At 40.2% G+C, this 22,413-nt stretch overlaps 2 protein-coding genes across 4 annotated transcripts in view; both read right to left on the bottom strand.

Annotated features, from left to right (window-relative positions):
- Positions 1–9,098, bottom strand: part of LOC146612849 (uncharacterized) — a 20,140-nt gene extending 11,042 nt beyond the window's left edge. Inside the window, exons 1-3 of the mRNA XM_085377657.1 lie at positions 8,998–9,098; positions 3,140–3,408; positions 1,159–2,309 (exon numbers count right to left, since the gene is read on the bottom strand). Coding sequence (XP_085233783.1) covers positions 1,159–2,309; positions 3,140–3,377 — 1,389 coding nt within the window. The 5' untranslated portion in view covers positions 3,378–3,408; positions 8,998–9,098. The remainder of the gene's footprint in view (positions 1–1,158; positions 2,310–3,139; positions 3,409–8,997) is intronic.
- Positions 9,099–12,970: 3,872 nt separating this feature from the next.
- LOC146612850 (tripartite motif-containing protein 16-like) lies at positions 12,971–14,680 on the bottom strand. 3 transcript variants are annotated; one of them, XM_085378378.1, is made up of 2 exons: positions 14,444–14,680; positions 12,971–14,041 (listed from the first exon to the last, which is right to left on the bottom strand). In XM_085378378.1, the coding sequence occupies exons 1-2, from the start codon at positions 14,642–14,644 to the stop codon at positions 12,971–12,973; spliced, it is 1,272 nt and encodes a 423-aa protein (XP_085234504.1). In that variant the 5' UTR covers positions 14,645–14,680. The 3 variants fall into 3 exon arrangements, with proteins under 3 accessions (XP_085234504.1, XP_085234502.1, XP_085234503.1); XM_085378376.1 differs by having other exon boundaries at positions 12,971–14,134; positions 14,294–14,644; XM_085378377.1 differs by having other exon boundaries at positions 12,971–14,680.
- Positions 14,681–22,413: the final 7,733 nt, after the last annotated feature.

Below are 22,413 nucleotides of genomic sequence, written 5' to 3' on the forward strand. Positions count from 1 at the left end.
CATCAAATGTGAGATTTACAAGGAGGGAAAACAGTGCACCTCTCTGAACAGTGTCTGGGAGGCTGTGGTTGCTGCTGCATGCAATGTTGATGGTGAACAGATCAAAACACTGACAGAATCCATGGATGGCAGGCTTTTGAGTGTCCTTGCAAAGAAAGGTGGCTATATTGGTTGCTGATTTGTTTTTGTTTTGTTTTTGAATGTCAGAAATGTATATTTGTGAATGTGGAGATGTTATATTGGTGTCACTGGTAAAAATAAATAATTGAAATGGGTATATATTTGTTTTTAGTTAAGTTGCCTAATAATTATGCACAGTAATAGTCACCTGTACACACAGATATCCCCATAAAATAGCTAAAACTAAAAACAAACTAAAAACTACTTCCAAAAACATTCAGCTTTGATATTAATGAGTTTTTTGGGTTCATTGAGAACATGGTTGTTGTTCAATAATAAAATTATTTCTCAAAAATACAACTTGCCTAATAATTCTGCCCTCCCTGTATATTCTAACTTTCTTTCTATTAAAACCAGCATTAACTCTGTTTTGGGGGTTGTTTGTTGGGCCGGACCACATGGGCCAGCCTTTGATCCCACTTGGATCAGTGAGCCGTGGCTGTCTATGAGACCATCACTGGTTCACCACTTTTCATTCTTTGGCCCACGTTGGATACATGCTGACCACTGCAGACCGGGAACATCCCATAAGAGCTGCATTTTTGAAGATACTCTGACCCAGTTGTCTGACCCAAAGTCAACCTCACTCACTCAACCATTTTTCCTGTTTAGCTCATCAACTCTGAGAGAAGAATGTTTACTTGCTTCCTAATATATCCTACCCCCCAACAAGAGCCAAGATGTAGAGATAATGTTGTTCACTGGTCATAATACTATGCCTGATAGGTGTACATATATATCTGCTCAGACAAATGTAAAAATCTGGGTTTCCCCTACATCATAAGTATAAGGCAAACAAACAATACAAAAAGTGTTTTTACTGTCCAGGAGATAAAATGTAGCTCATTGACCTGAATGTAAGTTCATCTCTTCCTTCTGGTTTTGGAGTTATTTGGTTTCTCACTAGTGTGAGTTTTACCATTAACACACTGCTATGTCTAACGGCTCTGATAGACTCTAAGGATGAAACTTTTAAGCTGTGTGAGTTTCTATGTTTGTCTGACTGCATCTTTTCTCACAGGTGTCAAAAGAACGTGGCTTGTCCCCTGTGTGGGTTTTGATATGTTTTCTTAATGTTGACTGATCTCTAAATTCTTTTCCACAGGTGCTACATGAATATGGCTTTTCACCTGTGTGGATTCTGATGTGAGTTTTCAAGTGTTTTCTCTGAGTAAATCCTTTCCCACAGGTCCCACAAAAATAGGGCTTCTCGCCTGTGTGAATTCTCATGTGAGTTTTCAAGTTTATCATGTGACGGAAACTTTTCCCACAAGCAATGCAAGAATAAGGTTTCTCACCAGTGTGAATTCTAACATGAACTCTGAATGCTGATGAGTCACTGAAACATTTCCCACAGGTTTCACAAGAATAGGGCTTCTCACCTGTGTGGATTCTCATGTGAGTTTTCAAGTGTATCGTCTGACTGAAACCTTTGCCACAGGTGCTACAAGAATAGGGTTTCTCACCTGTGTGAATCCTTTCATGATGATCTAAAGTTGATTTCTTTGTGAATCTTCTCCCACAAGAGCTGCAAGAATATGGCTTTTCACCTGTGTGAATTGCCATATGGCTTTTCACATGTATGAGCTGACTGAATCTTTTCCCACAAGTGCTGCAAGAGTAAGGTTTCTCACCTGTGTGAACTCTTAGATGCTTAGTCAGCCTGTATTTATACTGAAAAGTTTTTCCACAGGTGTCACATTTTAATGACTTTTCACTTATGTCAGTTTTGCACTGACTCTCCGTCACTGGACAGTTATCTGTTTTGTTACTGTGATGTCTTCTCTTCTTCGGCTCTGCATATCTAGTTGATCCTGTCTGCACATGCTCACTTTCTTTCTGATCTTGGCTCTCTGGTTCAGGAGAGTTGTAAGAAAGGAGATGGTCACAGTTTGGTTCTGATTCACTGTGGTCACTTTCCTTATAAATAGGAGTCACTATAAAGATATCAGCCTCCTGCTTCAGAACAAGCTGCTCTCCCTCCTGACTGGTGCAGAGTTCCTCCGGTTCCTCTTTAATTTGTGGAGGATCTGGGTCGACCTGGTTCAGACTGGAGTTTCTATCTTGGTTATCAACCTGCTGGTTATTCATAGCCTCCTCCTCCATACACATATATTGTTGCGGGAGATCTGATGTGACACATGGACAAAAATGATATGAAAAAAAAAAAAAACACAACTGGGTATTTCAGGTTGTAAATCTAGTATTCAAAATTATCACACGTTCATACTAGAATATTATAGAACAGCACTGAAGGACACTTTATTTTAATTCTCATATAATGTCTCACCTATTTAGAAGTAATGTATTCATCTCACATATGGGCTGTTTCAAGCACTTCTATATGTTGTATTTAGGTATCTGCACTAGTAGACTGTTTTCTGTCCAGGCAGTCTTCTTTCATGTAGTAGAAGAAAGATAGCACTTAGGTTCCTCAGATGGGACACAGGGCACTTCAAAGGGGGAATGCTTTGACAAGGGGGGATATTTAATAGATTTTCAGGTCAGAGTGACCACGCTAAAAATAATAAACAGAAAACTGGACAGTTTTCAACCTTTTGAAGCTTAATGTCTGCCATGGATGAAGTCATGAGTTGAAATTAATAAGTGGGTGATTAAAAGACCACCCTCTAGAAATTGAGAGCCCAAAAGCTTGGGGCAGCTTGTCCATCTTTGATTATGCTTGAATCTGAGTACTTCCTGCAGAACGTCATGGGAGAGAGTTTTACTTTCTGCCTTTGGTTTTTGAGTTTCTTTTTTTTCACCAAACCGTCCTGCATTTGAAGTTGCATTAAAAATTGCCAAGTATGGTTCAGAGGCCAAGGACCTGGGAAGTGAAATCCTCACCAGAACGAAAGAAGTCAGTTTCCACTTTGGCTTATGAGAATGTAGGTTTAATGTTCAATGTTAAAGGTTTAGGGGAAAAAATACATAAATGGTATTTTGAAGTTTCACATACCTATTCTGTGTAATTTTATTTCAGGCTTCCACATAATATCTAGCTCTCCCCCAGTCCAGATGATGATGCCTTCAGTCTCCTGCTTCACTACAAGCTGTTCTTCCTCCTGACTGATCCAGAGTTCATCCTGTTCCTCTTTAATCTGTGGAGGCTCCGAGTCCTCCTGGTCCATACTGGAGGTACTCTCCTGGTTACACATCTGCTGGTCATCCAGACCCTCCTCTTCCTCACACTTCATGTTGCTGTGGGAGGTCTTAATGAAAGGGACACTAGAAAGAGGTTATTGATGTGATGACAAGAAAACAAACATTTTAAAAAATATCTTCCAGTATGCCTCTACACTATGAGCATGTCTCTCATATATGTGAATAAGTGCACAAATGTTTCAAGAGCACCTGTGCGAGTCACTCTTGAGTTCTAGCACCCTTAATAGCAGAGTACAAAACATTAGGGGAGGTTCTAAGAAACTTATGTTTTAAAACACTTTTTGGTTGTCACTTTTGTGAGATAACAAACATCAGTAACTACATGACAGAAAATCCTTTCCATGAGAAAAAGAAATCTATATTTAATGATTACTAGCTGCAGATTTTAATGTAGGTGAAGTGAAAAGAGGAGACAAGGAGGTCTTGGGTTGGTATGGTGTTCCTGTTAAGTAGTGCAGGAAAGATGATGGTGGGTTTCATGAAAAGGATGGAAACAACTGTAGTGAACACATGGATCAACAAGGAGGAGGAATTTAGGGTGACAGATAAGAGTGGAGAAGGGAGCACACAGGTGGATTACAGCTTATGCAGAATGTGCGGTCTGAAAGCAAAGACACCCGAAGGTGGTGTTATTCGAGAATGCAGCTAGGCAGCATCGGATGGCAGTCTATGGTATGGCTTCAAATATCAAGAAGAGGAAACAAGTGAAGGAAGAAGCAAGGATTAAATGGTAGAAGCTGAAGAAGGAAAAATGTTCCACAGAGTTCTGGAAGGAGTTGAGACAGGCTCTGGGTGGTAGGGACTAGAGGTGGGTTTTGATTATTGATTTTCCGATTAAAATCGATTCTAGCTTGAATAATGTGATATCGAATCCTGAATCGATTTTTAAATATAAATTTAGTTTGCCCAAAATGCTAGAGTCTCAGGTTAAACCTCACAAAATTTCGAGAACCACCAAACGGCTAAAGCAGTAAATGAGAGCGTGGACTCGCCAACGCATCGGAAACAGTTTCTCACCCGACGGCATGGACACGCCGTCGGGGCTGAAAGCCGAGAGCTCACAGATTCTGATGTGTCAGCGGGGCTGCACTTTGTGCTTAAATCTTGTTTTGTGCTAGATTCTGAAGCTTCAGGTTTTGTCTCTCTCCAAACAAAGTTGATTGAACCAGCCACAAAAGAAGATCCAAACTACGCTTTACATGTCGCTTCACATAAGCATCATCGTTAATTCCCTCTTCCTGTTTTGCTTCCACCACGATAAAAAAAAAAAAATATCACACTTCCTGCAGCGCTCTCTCGCTCACTCTCTCAGTGTACTTCAACAACAGTTTCCCATCTAAACAGCTCTGTTTTCTGCATTATTTGCTTGCTTATTACCCACCAGTCTACCGTTATGTACAGCGCTGTCGGGCACTGTTTTTTTGTTGTTGTTTTTGTTAATCTAACTGACTTCCAACAAGAAAGCCTCATTTCTGCTGTTCAATACTGAAGAAATTTAAACTTTTTAGAATTATGCAAAATTGCAAAACGCTTAGCTGTGTCTCTAATAAAACCTCTGTAACTTTACTCTGCTTCACTTCATCAGCATCAGGCAATGTTTATATGTTGATTCATGGGTTTCTTCAGTTTTTGTTCTACTACATTTTTAAGGTTATCTGCTATAAAAAGCCAGGCCAGGAAAATCGCCTTCATGTTTTTCCGTGTTTAATGCTCAGTTACTTTGACACAAAGGCATCTGCTGTGATGCTTACACCTCTGATAAAGTCTCACAAATGTCAGCTTTCTTTTTATAGATATAAAAATATGGATATGTACTGATAAATGATCAGAATTATAATATTTCTGACTGTCTGAGGCAAAATTTCCCCGATTCAAGTCGAATTGAATCGATTCAGGACCTTGTGAATCGGAATAGAATCAATTCTAGAAATCAGTGACGATACCCAGCCCTAGTAGGAACGTGTTGCCAGATGAATGGGAAGGTACAGTTGTAGTCGTGAGGGAAACTCACAACCAGGTGATTGATGTATCCTTTGGAGAGAGGAAAGAGAACAAAGAGACTTGTTGATGGACAGAGGAACTACAGGAAAGTATTCAAAGGAAGAGGTTAGCAAAGAAAAAGGAGGATAGTCAGTCAACAGGAACACTAGGTGGCTAGGCAGAGATCAAGCTGGAAAAGATGTGCAGCAGGTTAGCATGTTTAAGGATAAATATGGATATGTACTAATGAGTGAAGGGAGTGTATGGAGAAAATGGAAGCAGTACTTCGAATGAAGCTGCAAAGCAGTAAGAAAAAGGTAGACCACAGAGAAGATTCATGCATGTAGAGAAAGAGGATATGCAGAAGGCTGGCAAAATTATAGACATTCTCTACTTAAGTCCAATTCCACCTGAATTCGACCAGATGTTTCATGGTGTCAAACTCCAGTCCTCAAGCGCCGGTGTCCTGAAACTTTTCCATGTGTCCCTGCTGCAACACACCTGAATAACATAAGTAGGTCATTAGCAACACTCTATAGAAATTGACTGCATGCTGAGGTGGCAGTTCAGCAATTTGATTCATGTAACAGCAGCTCATGACTGAATGAACACGGTGCACGTAGTTTTAGAAGTACATCTTTCCAAACACTTTACGTCACTTCAGTTTACTTGAGTAGGTTTAGGGGTTGCTACCGCAGCATGCAGTCAAGTGTTTTGCTAATGACCTACTAAGTTTATTCAGGTGTGTTGCAGGAGGGACACATGGAAAAGTTTCAGGACACAGGCCCACAAGGACTGGAGTACGACACAACTGCTCTACACTGACAGTATACAGTTTGTGCTGTCTTTATACTGGACGGCCACTGTACACCAGTCAAACACACTGATCTTTACTTTAAATCCATCACAGTACAGCAAACTAACCTGTTTATCTATTTTAATGCAGCCTTTAAATAACAGTCTACCTCATGTTTGTTTTGCAGCATGTTTTACAATATATATTTAAAAACAAAAAACAAAAAAAAAAAAACAGTGTCACATGTACAAACCCAATATCTGATAAAAAGCACAAGGACTTAAATGTAAGCTTTAAATGAGCAGTCCTTCCCTTTAAATCTAAGCTCTCTTTATCCTCTCCTGTCCTATCTCTCTTATCTTTCTCCATCTCTGAGTGAAGTTAGCTCTTTCTTTTCATTCCCAGTGCAATACAGCAGCTGGACCTTTAGCTTGCAACACACTGTGAGACAAACTCCACACAAACAGTTTGTGTGTTAGCTGATGTTTGTTGAGCCAATAGAAATGCTGCATTTGAAATCACCTGCCACTAAAAAACATTGCTCCCTTTATGCTCACTACTCTTCTGCAGGGCTAGTTAGAGGCTGAAGTATCACACTTGCAACTTATGGACACCTGCAGTTGTTCTGGTGTTGTGCCAAAAATAAGAAAAGAAGAAGAAAACGCAACCCACTTTAAACCCTGACTATCAGACACCATTGTGCCTCTTTAATGCCTTTTTATCAACATACCCTGGTGATTAATACACGAACAGGATTGCCCCTCATGTGTTACTGTTCACGCTTAAATCAGTTTGATGTTTGAAGGCGTGCAGTGACATGAAATAATAGCTTCCCTCATATCCCTTAAACCAAAAGTAACAAGCCTGTTTTGAAAATGTAAGAAGTAAAAGTAAAAAGTACTCAAGTAAGGCACAGAAGGCCAAAAATTCTATTTAAGTACAGTAACAAAGTATTTGTACTTTGTTACTTCCTATATAAACATATTACCAACAAAGTGTTCTTATATTCTTAGACTGAGATTTTATCATTTTAGCTGGCTTTGGGACAATCTGCTTTTTTCTGGACTTTTTATTGCATTTTAGTGTTTGGCTTTTGAGCGACTTCTTCAGCTCTGTTTCTATACTACCGTAATAATTAAGAGACCTCACAAGGGTACCACATAATGATGTGAAGCCAAAGAGCTTCAGCACCATGGAGCAGCAGCACATCCAAAGCTCAGTGCAGTGCAGTCACTACTGTAATCCTTCATACTGTCCATATTTAATGTAGGGTTTGAATCAGGCCATGAATTTCCTCATAATAAGTATTTTTACCAATTGGTGAACTACAGATTTAATTAGGATGTATAAATAGCCTATCTCACATAACTCACCGAACTTCCCAACATATAATGATGGAAAACTTAAAACAGATACCAGTGATGTGCAAAAGTCTTCAGCCAATCTTTATATTTTGCATCCAAGGAGCCAGTTTCTGGTAATGTTTTACAGAGGTCTTGAGTAATACTTCTCCAGCCTTTCAGAAGGTCTTTAGAAATTGGCTGCTCTTTCACTTTTTTCAGTCCAGCCCTTGTACCTGACAATTATCAGAGGATTTTTTTTCCCAATCAAGCATAAAACAGGCATCTAACTCAAACTCAGTCGAGAGCTTTGGACTGTCATTCAAGAAGAAAGCTAATTTTAACAGATTTCAGGCTGTGTTGAGGAACACAGGTGGTCATACCAAGTGTTGCCTTTCAAGCTCATAGAATTGTACAAACTCTGTTTTAGCCTTACATACTGGATTTCCATGCATGTTTGCATGTGTTTCAATAACCGTTTTCCAATTTTCTTCTCATAATATGAAGAGATGAGGGGTGGCTCGAGACTTTTGCATGGTACCTTAACAAGTCACAAGCACTCTCACTTCAGTGTGTCTGACATTAAATAGATATATTTAGTCTGCCATTTACCTTCACTCTTAACTGCAAAGCGTCACTAGTCAAGTTTACACTTATCAATGCTCTTCATAATTTTCAGGTCTACTGTTGGTCGGGGGTTTGAAATAATATGACATAGAAACAGAATTTTATATTTAATTGTTGTCTCTAAAGGGAATAGGTCTGTTCATATTACAGTTTGAAAGACAGGCTACATCTATCTATGCAAAAGTGAGGAGAAAAAGCAAGAGAGAGCTGGGGGCTTTATCTCTTCAGCGCGGCAGTAAAACAAGATGTAAAATCATCGCAGCGTTGAACAAGGTTTTTTGTTTGTTTGTTTGTTGAAAATTTTAATAGTTAATATATTTAAAGATTTAAAGAGATGGAAAAGTAATGTAAATAACTCTTGGCTGAAGTATTAAAATCACAACAGTAAACTGAAAAAAGGGGAATAACATGCGCATATCACAAACAAGTATATTTAAGAATAAGAAATTTGTATGGTCCGAATTTCTGACTTTACGGTGTATACGTAAAGGCACCACACAAACGATTTGTGAAGGTGCGTTTAGCCGTAAACAGCAATGTAGACGCGCACTAGGTTTTATTTTTATGTTATTTTTTTTGTGCTTCTCCAAAGTGTATATGGTAGCTGGGAAGACCTGCACAACAGCCACATGGCGATGTTGAGAGAGACCTACGGTACTGTGCAGAAAGCAGAAGCTTTCTTTGTCTCTGTTTGACTTTAATACACGAAGCCTTCCAGTAAAATCACTTCCTCGTGTGTAACGCTAAAAGAAGTTTACCGTTTAAAAGGGAACTTGTGTTATTTCTATACAAACAGGTCATAGTTGCTCATTGATTTACTCTTTCTGTCTACAATCTGGGCTCCGATCAGTGTCCTACATGAGTCGTATTCCTGCGTTAGTTCATTGTGATCGTCACAGTTTTACATACCAATTTATGTGTAACTTTATCTCGAGTTTCCGGCTGATATCCAGCAGTCTGCGGTGATGATTGATCTCCTCCTCATACCGGACGATTGTTTTGCAACCTGAGAGAACGTCTTCGATAACAGCAGTTAATCTCGCCTCGATAAACTCTCACTTGAACACAGAGGTAAGTAGTAAGCGTGCGTCATTTCCGTTCTTATTGTTTTCTTGTTAATTTCCGGCAGATTAAACGCATCAAAATGTTATTGCTGCCCCCTTCAGGCCATTCGTACAATTTCAACGAGTTACTTACGAGCCCCTCACTGGTACTTTGAAGAAACCTGAATGTATGACTCTAAAATAATCCAAGTTAAATATTGATCCAAGGAATAGTCTATGCATAAAGTTTCTTTCTCAGCATAGGTGGAGCCGATCATAAAAGCATGCCTAGCACATTCTGCCTTTCCACATGTGCATTTTTTCAATATGATGACCAATAATAAGTGCCAACCCATAACTGAAATCACAGTGCACCAGCCTAAGTCTGGTGAATAGCCTGTTTATGGCTTATGTTTATCATGCCAAAGCAGCTCAGTGTAATTTAAATTCAGACTTTGGTTTAGGTTTGGATAGCTTTATTCCTTTAATACATGAAATCATTGTTATAAAAATTCCTTTGTGGATTTACTTGAGTTATCTTTGCATATTAATACAATTTGTTTAATGATCTGAAACATGTAAATTTGAACAACAAATATGCAAACAAATATGCAAAAACAAATAGATATATAAATAAGAGAGAAACCAGGAAGGGGCCAAATACCAGCTCTGTACACCATAAGTTATATTAAAAAGATCTTATTGCATGTTTCAGAAAATCTGTGCATTTTCTGAAACATATTTTCAACCATTGTCACGTCTGTGCAGTTTACTTTTTTTGTTGTCATGTCTGTGTTTACCCACCAGGTGACGCCTTTTCTGCACTTCCTAAAGCCTCCCTGGTCAGTTTAATGCTTAGTCCAAGTTTAGAGCAAGAGAAGCAGTGATAGGCTCCATGGCAAAAAAAAGAAAAAAGGCACAGAAAAGAGCTCCATCTAAAAAATCAAACAAAAACAAAAAACAAAACAAAAAACAGATGTCACAGTACTTCTCTCTGTCCTGGATTCTCTGCTGGATGTTTTGTCGACTCACCTCCAGCTCTCTCTGCCTCTCAGTCCTTTCTGCTGCAGCTGAGACTGTGTCGTGGCCTTTATGTTCATCCACAGAGCAGAGATAACAGATACTCTGCTGATCAGTACGGCAGAACATCTTCATCACCTCATCATGACGAGAGCAGATGTTCTCCTGGAGCTTCTTGGAGGGCTCCACCAGCTTGTGTTTCTTTTCTTTTTGTTTTTAATGGAACAACATTACACTGTGGCTGAAGGTGATTCTAACAGTAAGAAGCCAGACAAACTAAACAGAACTTGAAGCCTTTTTTGAAGTTTTTTTTTATCTGTGTAAAAATCAAAGGCAACATCTTCAGGTCCAGCAGTGATCAGCAGGAGCATCTTGGAGTCCAGCATTCCTTAGCTGTTCCACTAACATGGAGTTTTTCAACAGAACAGGAGTAATGTCAGTGACTCTAAGGCTACGTTCACACTGCAGGCGAAAGCGGATCAAATCCGACTTTTTTGACCCTATGCGACCCATATCCGATCATGGTATGACAGTGTCAACAGCACAAATCCAATATTTTCAAATCCGATCTGGGTCACTTTCCTATGTGGTACTGAATCCGATACATATCTGATGTTTCAGAAAACGACTGCTGTTTGAATGGTCATGTCGCATTAAATCCGTCTTTTACGTCACTGACACAAGACAGACCAGCTCCGAAGAAGCACCCGATAAGACACGAACGCTTCCTGGCCATCCAGTGAAGCTGTTGGGAAGACAACGTTGGAGAAACATGAACATTTTATTTGTACTGTATAATCTGCAGATTCTGACAGAAATTTCCAACTATCCTTTGAAGCACCGCTCCTCTCTAAAATAACAATAAGGATCATTTTTAAATAACAAAATAACAAAATAACTTAAAGCAAAATTGGGAAACGTAAAGTCCGAAACAAGTCTTTATATTAAGGTCATCAGTCAAACAATACTGTTTGGTCTGGGTCTAAACAGAGCGCGTTGTGTGTAACGTCTGCTTTTGCGCATGCGGGCCGCTTTAAGGGTTCACACTAGAGCGCGTTTGCTGTGTAGACCTGCAATGACCTGCAATGTGAATGTAGCCTTAGTTTCACTTCCTGAAACTAAAACTAGACTGAGCTCTGATCAAAAGAACATGGGTTTCTGCTGTGAATGGGGTCTGTCAGCTCTTATATGTCACAACGTGTTGGTTCCACCATCTACAACCTCCAGATCTGACGAGCAGGAAACGAGAAAGTATGTTGACAGTAGTGTGAATTTTGTTCACTGGTAATTTTCATCATTTTTGTCAACAACCTTTTTTTTCTGGCAAAAACAAGACGATAACCAAATAAAAACTAATGCACACACTTCTTGTATTCACACTTTTGTAAACAAATACAAACGAAATCCAATCAGAATTCAGTTGTGTAGAAAGGTGTGAGTTTCACATTCGATATCAATGAAAATAAGATGCTTTGTAAGCTGTGCTGAGCAACTCCTACCAGTAAAAATATGACATCATCTGTTGCAACATAAAAAAAAAAACCCTCTTTAAAAAATCATTCTTCTCAGTTTCTTGTGCAAATCTGCTGAATGCAGTATTTCTCTTCCTTAAAATAATTCAAATATTCCAAATGAACAGAGAAAAGTTAGCTGATAAACAGGGAGACTGTTTAAAAAATACATTAGTGTCATAAGTTAGTTTGTTTGTTTTGTCTTTTTTGTCTACTTCTCAGTACAAACCAGTAGTACAGTGTAACTACACTGCCAGAAAAAACAGGTGTATAGGTGACAACACATAAAAAAAATTTGCACCACTGCAGAGCACAACACTTCAGGACTCCAAACTGAAGAACTCTACACAATTAAAGTGCAGTCAGGTCTCCTAGATGCAGTCACCTGAGGGCATGAAGCTTTCCCTGCTCTACACCCAAACACATTATTAAGACTGCAGCTGTTCTTTTTTTAAAATAGGTAATATTTACATAAAACACACTATTGATTTTACGTTCCCCTAAAAGGTCCAGTGGAAGTGGGGGGAAGACACAAACGGTGTTTGGTTTGAAAAAAGGAGACAGGGGTGCAAAATTGTTAAAGAGTTTTATTAATTTTCCTATTCATACTATAACTAAAAGAGATGAATAAGCCACTAAACCTTTTAAAGAAGGAAAACAAAGAAACCCAGGAGTTGGTCACTAAACTGAAAAGTAAGTCACCGAAACACACTCCTCACCACAGAGCAGGACAAAACACCATAAAATTGACTGACAGCCCAGATATTCTGTGTTAAAGTCATGCAGACTATCCGGGCTGTCAGTTCATTTTAGAGAAAGACATTGCCCTTCAATGAAACTGCAGGTGCATCTCCACTTGGCACAACAGTAATGGGAAACAGTGACAGCAAGAGAGAGAGAAAGAAAAATGGAGCAGAGAAAGTAACGTAGATAGACCTATCCATCTATCTCCCCCGTCTATCCGAGTTCACAGAGCTCTGCAGCTGTTACAGTTCTGTATAATCGGTCCATAGAGTGGCTGAGTGAATGTGGTCTGGAATCTGAAGGAGAGCCATGGTTTCAGGGAGGCTGTAGAAGGATAGAATATTGGCTTGTAAATAAAAAATCATCATGGGTAGTGATAGCCTCCAGGAAACAGGAAAGAGCTCGACCTAAAAAAAATGGCCCTGAAAAACATCAAGAGAATAACAAGAAGACGTTAAGGTACCACCTATAATGTTTGACTGACAGCTGAGCTCTGTGCAGTGCAGAGATGTCACAACAATGATGGAGAAAAAAGAAATACACACCAAAATGAAATACTTTAGTCTATTTAAGGTTAATGAACTCAGCTTTGTTTCCGTAATCAGAGTAAAGCCAAAGTCCAGCATAGAGCGGCTGAGTGAATGTGGTCTGGACTCTGTGGAGGAGAGTCATGGTTTCAGAGACGCTGTAGAAGGACAAAATACCTGCTCTGTGATCCAGGTACACTCCTACTCTGGAGGATGGAAGACCTGGGACAGGAGTTTTATAATTGTTGTACCAAAATGTATAACTCTTTGTATCACAGTCTAATGCCCAAGATTTGTCATTACGTCCAAATGCACATTCATTTCCTGATCTTTTGATATTTTTGTACACAACTGCTAAATAAACTCCTATCCCTTTCCTCTCCACCTCCCAGTAACAACGTCCAGTCAGACTCTCTCTACTCAGGACCTGAAACCATTCAGTGAATCTGTCTGGATGATCAGAATAAGACTGTTGTTGTTTCATTACTGTTGCTTTTCTGTTCCCCTCTGATAATAACAGCTGTTTGTGTGCTGTGTTTGGATCCAGTGTGATTTCACATGAATATTTTAAGAATCCAGCTCTGGTCTTTGGCTCTGGTGGATCTGACAGTAAAACATCCACTTCAGTGACTGTCAGTGAGATGTTTGTCCATTCCTCTCTCAGAATGTCCTGCAGTTTATCTCTGACCTCTGACACAGCTGCTGTCACATCCTCAAAGTAGCTCAGAGGACGGATATTGATGCTGGATGAGTCTGTAGACTCACTGAGTGCTGACAGTGAGGGGTAGTTGTGTAGAAACTGGATGTGATCCTCTGTGTGTGAGAGCTGCTTCAGCTCAGCATCTTTCCTCTTCAGCTCAGTGATCTCCTGCTCCAGCTTCTCCTGAAGCTCTTTGACTCGACTCACTTCAGTTTCCTGCTGGGATCTGATCTGCTGCTTCACATCAGAGCTTCTTTTCTGGATGAGATGGATCAGCTCAGTGAAGATCTTCTCACTGTGCTCCACTGTTTGATCAGCAGACTGATTGATGGCCTCCACCTCCTGTTGAAGCAGCTTCACATCTTTCTCTCTGTCCTGGATTCTCTGCTGGATGTTTTGTCGACTCACCTCCAGCTCTCTCTGCCTCTCAGTCCTTTCTGCTGCAGCTGAGACTGTGTCGTGGCCTTTATGTTCATCCACAGAGCAGAGATAACAGATACTCTGCTGATCAGTACGGCAGAACATCTTCATCACCTCATCATGACGAGAGCAGATGTTCTCCTGGAGCTTCTTGGAGGGCTCCACCAGCTTGTGTTTCCTGAATGTAGGTGAATCATAATGAGGCTGAAGGTGGTTCTCACAGTAAGATGCCAGACACACTAAACATGAATTAAAGGCTTTCATTTTTCTTCCAGTGCAGACATCACAGGCCACATCTTCAGGTCCAGCATAGCAGTGATCAGCAGGAGCAGCTTGGAGTCCAGTCTTCTTCAGCTCCTCCACTAAAACTGCTAACATGGTGTTTTTCACCAGGACAGGCCTCGCTGTGAAAGTCTGTCTGCACTGAGGGCAGCTGTAGATTTGCTTTGTATTCTCTGTATTCCAATGGATTTTAATACAGTTCATGCAGTAGCTGTGTCCACATGGAATAGTCACCGGATCCTTCAGTAGATCCAAACAGATTGAACAAGAAAAAGTTTCTCGGTCCAGCTGAACTCCTTTCGTCGCCATTTCTTCTCTGAGTGTCAGTGACTGTGTGAGTTTCACTTCCTTATAACTGAAACTATTCTGAACTCTGATCTAAAAATCTTGTGTTTCTACAGTTAATGGGGCCTGTCAGCTCTTACAAGTCACTATATTTCGGTCAAAGTGCAGATCGGAAGGGGAGGGAACATGGATAGAGAGGAGGTGCTGAGTTTCATTTTGGGTTCTTTTTTTGGGGTTGTGTCTTTTTTTTTCTTCATTTTTTAGTTTTTAGTTATAAAAACAAACCAACAGGGAAAATATAAAGAAAGAAATTTCCAAACTGCTCCTGGCAATAAAAGAAAACATTACCCATTACATTATTCTACATTACTTACTTTCCTTCAGTTAGGAAGACTAGATGTACACTGGCCTTTCGCTGTCCTCTACTGTTTCTTATTCAAGTTATTGTTGACAGTTAAGCTCTATTTGGGGAGTGTGAGAATTAGAACCCAAGACGCAGGCACAGCTTAAGATGTGAGTGAGCTTTATTTAAACGGTGGAAATACAAACAGAAGTGGCGATGGGATGAGCAGAACCTAAAGATAACCTATACCGGAAAAAACTAACAAAAGTAACCTGAAACCTTAAACAGAGATGCAGGGAAACACAGGGAGATAACACAGATGAACCAGCAACAAGCAGGAGAAAACACAGTGCTCATATACACAAAGGAGCAATCAGGGAATGAGAAACACGAGAGAGACAGAGCTGGGATTTATTCGACATAACAAGACAAGGGGAAGCAAAACTAGACACACTAACGTAGGACATGGCACTGTCAAAATAAAACAGGAAATGACATGAACACAGTGACACAATACTAACACACTACAAAGGAAACTAAAACCTCAGAACTAGAAAATCTTAAACAGAATTAAACTGAAACAAAAGATAATAACAATCAAAACAAAACCACTGAGTCCACAAACTCAGGACCATGACCACTATTGTAATAAAACTTGTCTCATGTGTGACACTGAAGAGATCCCAAAACTTTGTTCTAGTTACATTAATGCAGCACTTTGCATTGTACAGAAAGTATACCTTACAGTATGTACAGTACAGTATGTAGTATGACACCGATATCACCTTCAATGTAACCACACCGGTTAGAAACAGGTACAGGTGATCAACACAGAGAACAAATGTACCACTGCAGGGCATCACACTACAGCACTGCAAACAGAAGAACTCCACTTAGCTAAACTGTACAATCAGGTCTCACAGATAAAGTCATATGAATACATCAAGCTTCCCTGCTGTACCCCCAATCACACTATTAACTGCAGCTGTTCTTTAAAATTCAGTAACATTTAAGAAAACACTATCAAACCTTCTCCTCTTCATACAGGAACCTTGCCTTCCAGCATATTTTTTACCTTCACCACCAGCAGCTCCGTATAGTGTAAGAACTGCTCCTATTCTCTGATGATGAATGTAGCATTGGTTGGCCTGAACCTTTCGTATCTGTACATTTACCACTGAAAACAGAGGATTAATTACATGTATATCAGGGCAAAACCAAATATATTTATTAGTGTGCTAACCACACCACAGCCATGACAAAACACATCTTTTGCAGTCTGCTTCCTGTCCTTTAGCCTACATCTTACTTAAGCTCTGTTTAAACTGTTCAGGTGAATTATCTGATAACTTATACAGTTTAAAACCTGTGTTGATTTAGCTGGGGTGGTGCACCCATGTTTTCAAATTTTACCTGGAAGATATGCCTGTGAAGGTTTTCAGTCATCCAGGTCATCGTAGTTTAAAGAGCTTGGAAAGAAAAGTGTCTTGACTTCTTTAAGTTGCTTGAAGACATTTCACCTCTGATCTGAGAAGCTTCTTCGGTTTTAAGGTCAAATGGTGGGGAGTCCCAGATTTAAGAAATTTAAGAAAGACAACTCAGGAAATTCCACACTTTACTAACAAAAACATTTACTTCTCAATCAGAACCTACACTACACAGAGAAGAACAGGAAGACTTCACACCTGAAGACAGTCAGGAAAATGGGTGAAGAACGTTTCAGACAGTAATCTCACTGAACCTGACAAGAAAGTACTAGCCAAAGGACTCAATTTTGCCATTTCTCCTTAACAGATTCCCATAGTGAACCTCATCACAGCCACAGAAACCGCCATAATGAATAAAATATCACAAACAGAAGTAGAGCAAATTAGGATGAAAGTTTCAGCCACCCTCTCCAGTGCTAAAGTTCCTCCATCTAACCATACAATACAAGAAAAGAAGGCCGTTGCTTCCCTAAGCAAAGACCACTACCACACAAAGATTACTACACTCCTCAGTGTCAACAATACCTACGAGACCAGACAAGCAGCTACAAAAAGAAAGTTATCGCTTGCCTTCAAGAATTTGAAAAGGACAAAATCATTGACCGACCTACATATCATCATCTATACCCAGGGGATGGCATACCCAAGTGTGGGTATAAAGACGGGATCCCACTCAGACCCATTGTTAGCAGCATAAACTCTCCCACTTACAGCATTTCTAAACACCTTGCTACCATCCTAGCACCCCTTGTGGGGAACACCCCAAATCACATCAAAAACTCCACCGACTTCACGAACAAGGTCCAGAAACGTATGCTGGGCTTACACTGTGTGATTTTTGGCCCATTTTGAGCCGATTTTTGAGTCGTGCAACCATTTTGGTGATAGGCCCGAGTTTGGCCTTCATCGTGCGTCGTGCATCGTGTAGTATACGTGGGGTAACGAGAAGCGATTAACACCTCACGACCAGCTCCCGATCATCAAGCGCTTGGTCGGGAGGATTTCAAACCTGTTTGAAATCCTCACGACTGTCGTGAGGGTGTCGCCACAGCCGCTCACACTGCGCACAATGAAACAATGGTGTCCTTTGATATAGTCTCTCTCTTCACTTACATACCCACCACAGAGGCAGTGGAGACTGTCAGAAAACAACTACAAGAAGACAGCAGGAAGACAAAACCAGCTTCACCCCCACTCTTCTGCACTCTTCTGCCTTACCACCACATATTTTAAATACAACGAGGGTTTTTACAAACAAAAACATGGATGTGCCTTGGGCTCCCCGGTGTCACCTATTGTAGCCAACCTTTACATGGAAGAAGTGGAAAGAAAGGCTCTTGGCTCTTTTAAAGGCAGAGTACCTAGCCACTGGTACAGATATGTAGATGACACCGGGGTCAAAATCAAAACCCAAGAAGTAGAAGCCTTCACTGCTCACATCAAAGTTGTGGATAAAAACAGTCAAGTCAGCAAAGAGGCACAGAAAAGAAGATCAAACACCAGCTAGGGAGGATCAGAAAGACAAACGCAACAACATTGCCATCCCCTATGTTGCCGGTTTATCGGAAAAACTCAGGAGAGTCTTCTCCAAGTGCGACATCCCAGTGTACTTCAGACCCACCCACACACTCAGACAAAAACTGGTTCATCCCAAAGACAGAACTCCTAAACAGAAACTTAGCATCGTAGTATATGCTGTACAATGTAGTGAGGAATGCTCAGACCTCTACATTGGAGAAACCAAACAGCCACTTAACAGCATGGCATAACATATATATAAGAGACACCTCCAGGGGGCAAGACTTGGCTGTCCATCTGCATCTAAAGGTTAAAGGTCATTCTTTTGTTCACATTTTGGACAGAGAAGAAAGATGGTTTGAAAGAGGAGTGAAAGAAGCCATCTATGACCACTGTGAATGACCATCTTTGAACAGAGGCGGTGGTTTACGACACCAACTGTCTGCCATCTATAATCCAGATTTAAGATCCCTTCCCAGACGCCTTAATGCCCACTCACACCCTGGGCCTTTTGCCCTCAAGAAATCACATGATAAGGTGGGGCTAGGGTTCACCTGAAACCTTGGCTAATTGTGACCTACACCCGTTTTAACACCTTGACTCGTGTGATTAGGTAGAGGATTAACAGGGGGTTCATGACCCCCTTTGGGGGACACTCCCCTAGGACTTAAAGCTGGGACTCTCCACCATTTGACCCTAGAACTGAAGAAGCTTCTCAGATGAGAGGTGAAACGTCTTCAAGCAACTTAAAGAAGTCCAGACGCTTTTCTTTCCAAGCTCTTTAGACTTTTACCTGGAAGGTTTAAAAAAACATAAGAAATCCAACAGAACAACAAACAAGTGGATATCACCATTATCCTACGATGGGATCAATGCTTTTGTTTCTCATTTTTTATGTTCAATATGCACACTTGGGTTATGCAGCAGGACAATGATTGGAAACACACAACCAACCACCTCTAAATGGTTTTTTTTTAAAAGGAAAAAGGCTTTAGGGTCACCTGGTACTGGCCTAGTGGATTTAAATTGGGTTGAGATGCTTTGGCATGACATTAAACAAGTTGTTTATGCTCTAAAACTTTCCATCACAACTGAATTAAAACTATTCTTGATTTGACCTGAAACAAGTGTAACAAATATGCAAAAAATGAGAAATTATAAAAGAGCCAAATACTTTTTCATAACATTGTATATAGGTTACTGAAGATTCAGTGAACCTTAAGTGAAAGTTACAGGTATGGGAGTCTAAACAATTTAAAAGCTTGACCAAAAACAAGACAATAGCTTATCTAGCTCACAATATAGCTTTTTTTGTTGGACATTTAAGAGGTTTTTTTTAGAGAGAAAAGCTCCTTATTTGTGCACATGCATCCACATAACTGGCTAAATGTTTTTTAATAGGACCCTAAATTGGATAAATGCAAGAAAATGGTTGGATGAATGGATGAAAAAAGTCTCCTTGTTTAAAAACAATTATGTGTTATCTTTATTTTTAAGGATTCAAGCACTAGGTAATAAGCTACTTCTGCCATCTAGTGGTAAAATTATATATTTTTGTACAGCTCTTAAGTTGGTATTTGTTTGTTAAATGTTTTAAATTTTAAGTTGAAAAGTGACCTTTTAAAACAGTTTTTTAAAGGGTAAATGACAAGGTAAGACGATAAGCACTGTACACAAAAATTACCAAAAAAGTGGAGGTTTCATGACATTTTTGAAGTGCTTTTCCAAAACTAATGTCATCAATCTCAATGTGACCTGAAAGAAAGCTGTTTATTTATTAACAATTTCTTCTTGTCAAGTCATTCACTTCTTTTCAGTTCATAGTGGAATGAAATGCAGAGGTAAATGCCTTTTCATGAAAAGTCATATAAACTTAATTTATGATAAATGGCATTGATACTGTGAAGACTACTAAAAATAATTTTGACAAATTTGATATTGTCTGGTTGCCACATATTGTCTAAGTTTTTTAACTAGTTGGGCCACCACATCTGGATATGTCTTCACCTTTCTGCACGCCTTCCTGGATGAAGATATTATTACTTCTATAATTATCAAATTATTCACCATTGGCTGACAATTACAAGTGCCAAGAGATTTTTTTATAACCACTACTAGCAGACGTAGTCATACCACACATCCAAACACCTTTTTATGAGCCAAACTATTACAGCTGAACTGTTCTTAAGGTATCAAAAGAAAATGTAGTTATTCTGCAGAATTCAGTGGTTATATGGTTTAATAATACTGCTGCAGATGTCTAAGGCTCAGCTTGCTTCCAACAATAAATTATGCTAAGCTATGTAAGACATTCCTTGTAACAAAAGTATCTGTTATGATCCTGGGTCGGTGACCCAGTGAGGATCAGGACTGTCCGGCCTTCGGTTAGCCATTCTGAGTGTCTCTCGTCAACTAGCAGCTGGCTCATTTGTGCTGCCAGGCGCTCGTGGAGTGCAGTCAGCTTCTTCAGCCAGAAGGCGCGAACCATAACAGGACCTGGTGCTGTCCAACTCTTCATACTGGAGACCCTTTCTTGGATATCTGCCACTGTGATGGTTACTGGACCCTGTTCGGGGAGGTCGCTGTGGTCTGCCCTCAGATCCACTAGCCACTGAGCACTGCTGTTATGGGTTGCGTCCTTCTCCCATATGCTCTTCCAGTATTGTTCTGTCTCCAGCCTTGGTGGTGCTGTTCTCATATTGTTCCCCTGCCCCTGTACACCTTGGCTAGTTCCGTGGAGAACAGCTGGTTTATTCTCCTGCCTTCTATCTCTCTGGTGTACCTCTTCAAGCGGCTGGCCAAGGATGTGAGTCATTGCATGGCAGTTTCCAGGGCCTCAGATATGGACAGCTTCCTGTACTTCTTAGGCACCTTCTTCATTGTGCCTTTTTGCAACTCCGATAGTTGGTAATCGTGGCTGTAGGTATCGTTTGTAGTGCTGCATTAACATCATATATAACTTTCAAAGTAACTAGTTACTAGGGAAAGTAACTTTGGTTTTACTCAGAATTCTCTTGTTAATGTGTTGCTTCTGTAACTGGATAGCCAGCATGATTGCCAGTCCTCTAGCTTGCTTACTTGCCACAAGTGCACTGTGCCACCTACCAATAGAAAGATAATGTGCATATTTCCATGAGAGAAATCCCACGCCTGGACCGTCGTTGACCACCGCCATGATTCTAGCCTGCTTTTTACATCCAACACAAAGTGCTAAACAAGAAGAGTTCCCAGATGGTACAGTGGACACATGTGTGACTCCTGTGATTAAAGCATCTTTCTTTCAGCTTAACGAGTGAACCGTCAGCTCGTTCAAACACACGTTAAAGTCCGTTTGGCTCGACACCACCGAACAGAGGCAGCAATATAACATAGCTAACATTAACAGTGCAGTGAATCCTGCTTGTGCCGTGATATTCAGGACTGCAAACCGAGCAGCATTCACTGACTTTCAGCTTGTTGTGTTTGTGGATATATGACTGACTTTAATTATCCATAAAATCATCACATTCTCTGTAAAATTAAGGTCAACTATATATATATTTTGAAGTAGAGGCTTTAAAACATCACTAATGTCACATAACTTTGCCAACATGTGGCCAACATTAATGTTTTAATGTTCTTCATTATTAAACATTCGCACATAAATAAGAGACATCATATTCAGTACTTACTTTTGACAGTTCACTCTTCGGCCGCTCCTTTCTGCCTTCTGCCGTATTTTGCGGCAAAATTATCCACACCCACCGCTGCGCTATGAATTGTGGGATATATGGGACCACGAAGCGTGCACCGGACCACGCTTGATATTTGGGAAAATCGACGGCGCATTTGGAGTATGCATTTGAAGTACACTTCGAATTGGGACAGCCGTCGTCCCGTGGCGGTGACGTAATCGTACTCAAAATGTGTACTTCAAGCGTGCGGTCTCTTAATTGGGACACAGCCATAGTGTGTGTCCTCTCATGTTCGTTGCTTGTCCATCTGTGTTTCTTCCCTGCGTTTTCTACCACAGTTGTCTGTTTAGGTTAGTTTTGTTAGTCATTACCAAATTAGGTCACCTTTAGGTTTTGTTTTCCTCCCCATGTTTCTGTTTGTGCTACCAGTGTGTAAATAAAGCTCGCTCACGTCCAAGACAGTGCCAGCGTCTGGGTCCTCTCTCACAGTCACCACAAGTCTGCCACCGCAGCCGTGACGGTATCATTCTAAGATCTGAGTAAAAAAATCCTTCTCATTCTATATCTCTCTCTGGAAGAAATAAAAAGCCCACATTTGCAAAAAAAAAAAAAAAAAAAAAGAGAGATATGTTTATTTAAATAATTAAAACAACATTTTCTGATTTCATCTAAGCAGTGTCAAACATAAAGAAAACATTGGGAAATAACGGACAACACTGTTCAAATCCATAATGACTTTTACTTATTTGTGTCACTTTCCAGCTTTTGGAT

The sequence above is a fragment of the Diplotaxodon limnothrissa genome, linkage group LG18, assembly GCF_057381915.1.
Source record: "Diplotaxodon limnothrissa isolate DT_005_m linkage group LG18, D_limnothrissa_male_GT1.1, whole genome shotgun sequence".
Taxonomy (NCBI): Eukaryota; Metazoa; Chordata; class Actinopteri; order Cichliformes; family Cichlidae; genus Diplotaxodon; species Diplotaxodon limnothrissa.

Bases quoted from the DNA above. Each gene is read 5' to 3' on its own strand.
- LOC146612850 (XM_085378377.1), bottom strand. From the start codon at position 14,644: ATGGCGACGAAAGGAGTTCAGCTGGACCGAGAAACTTTTTCTTGTTCA.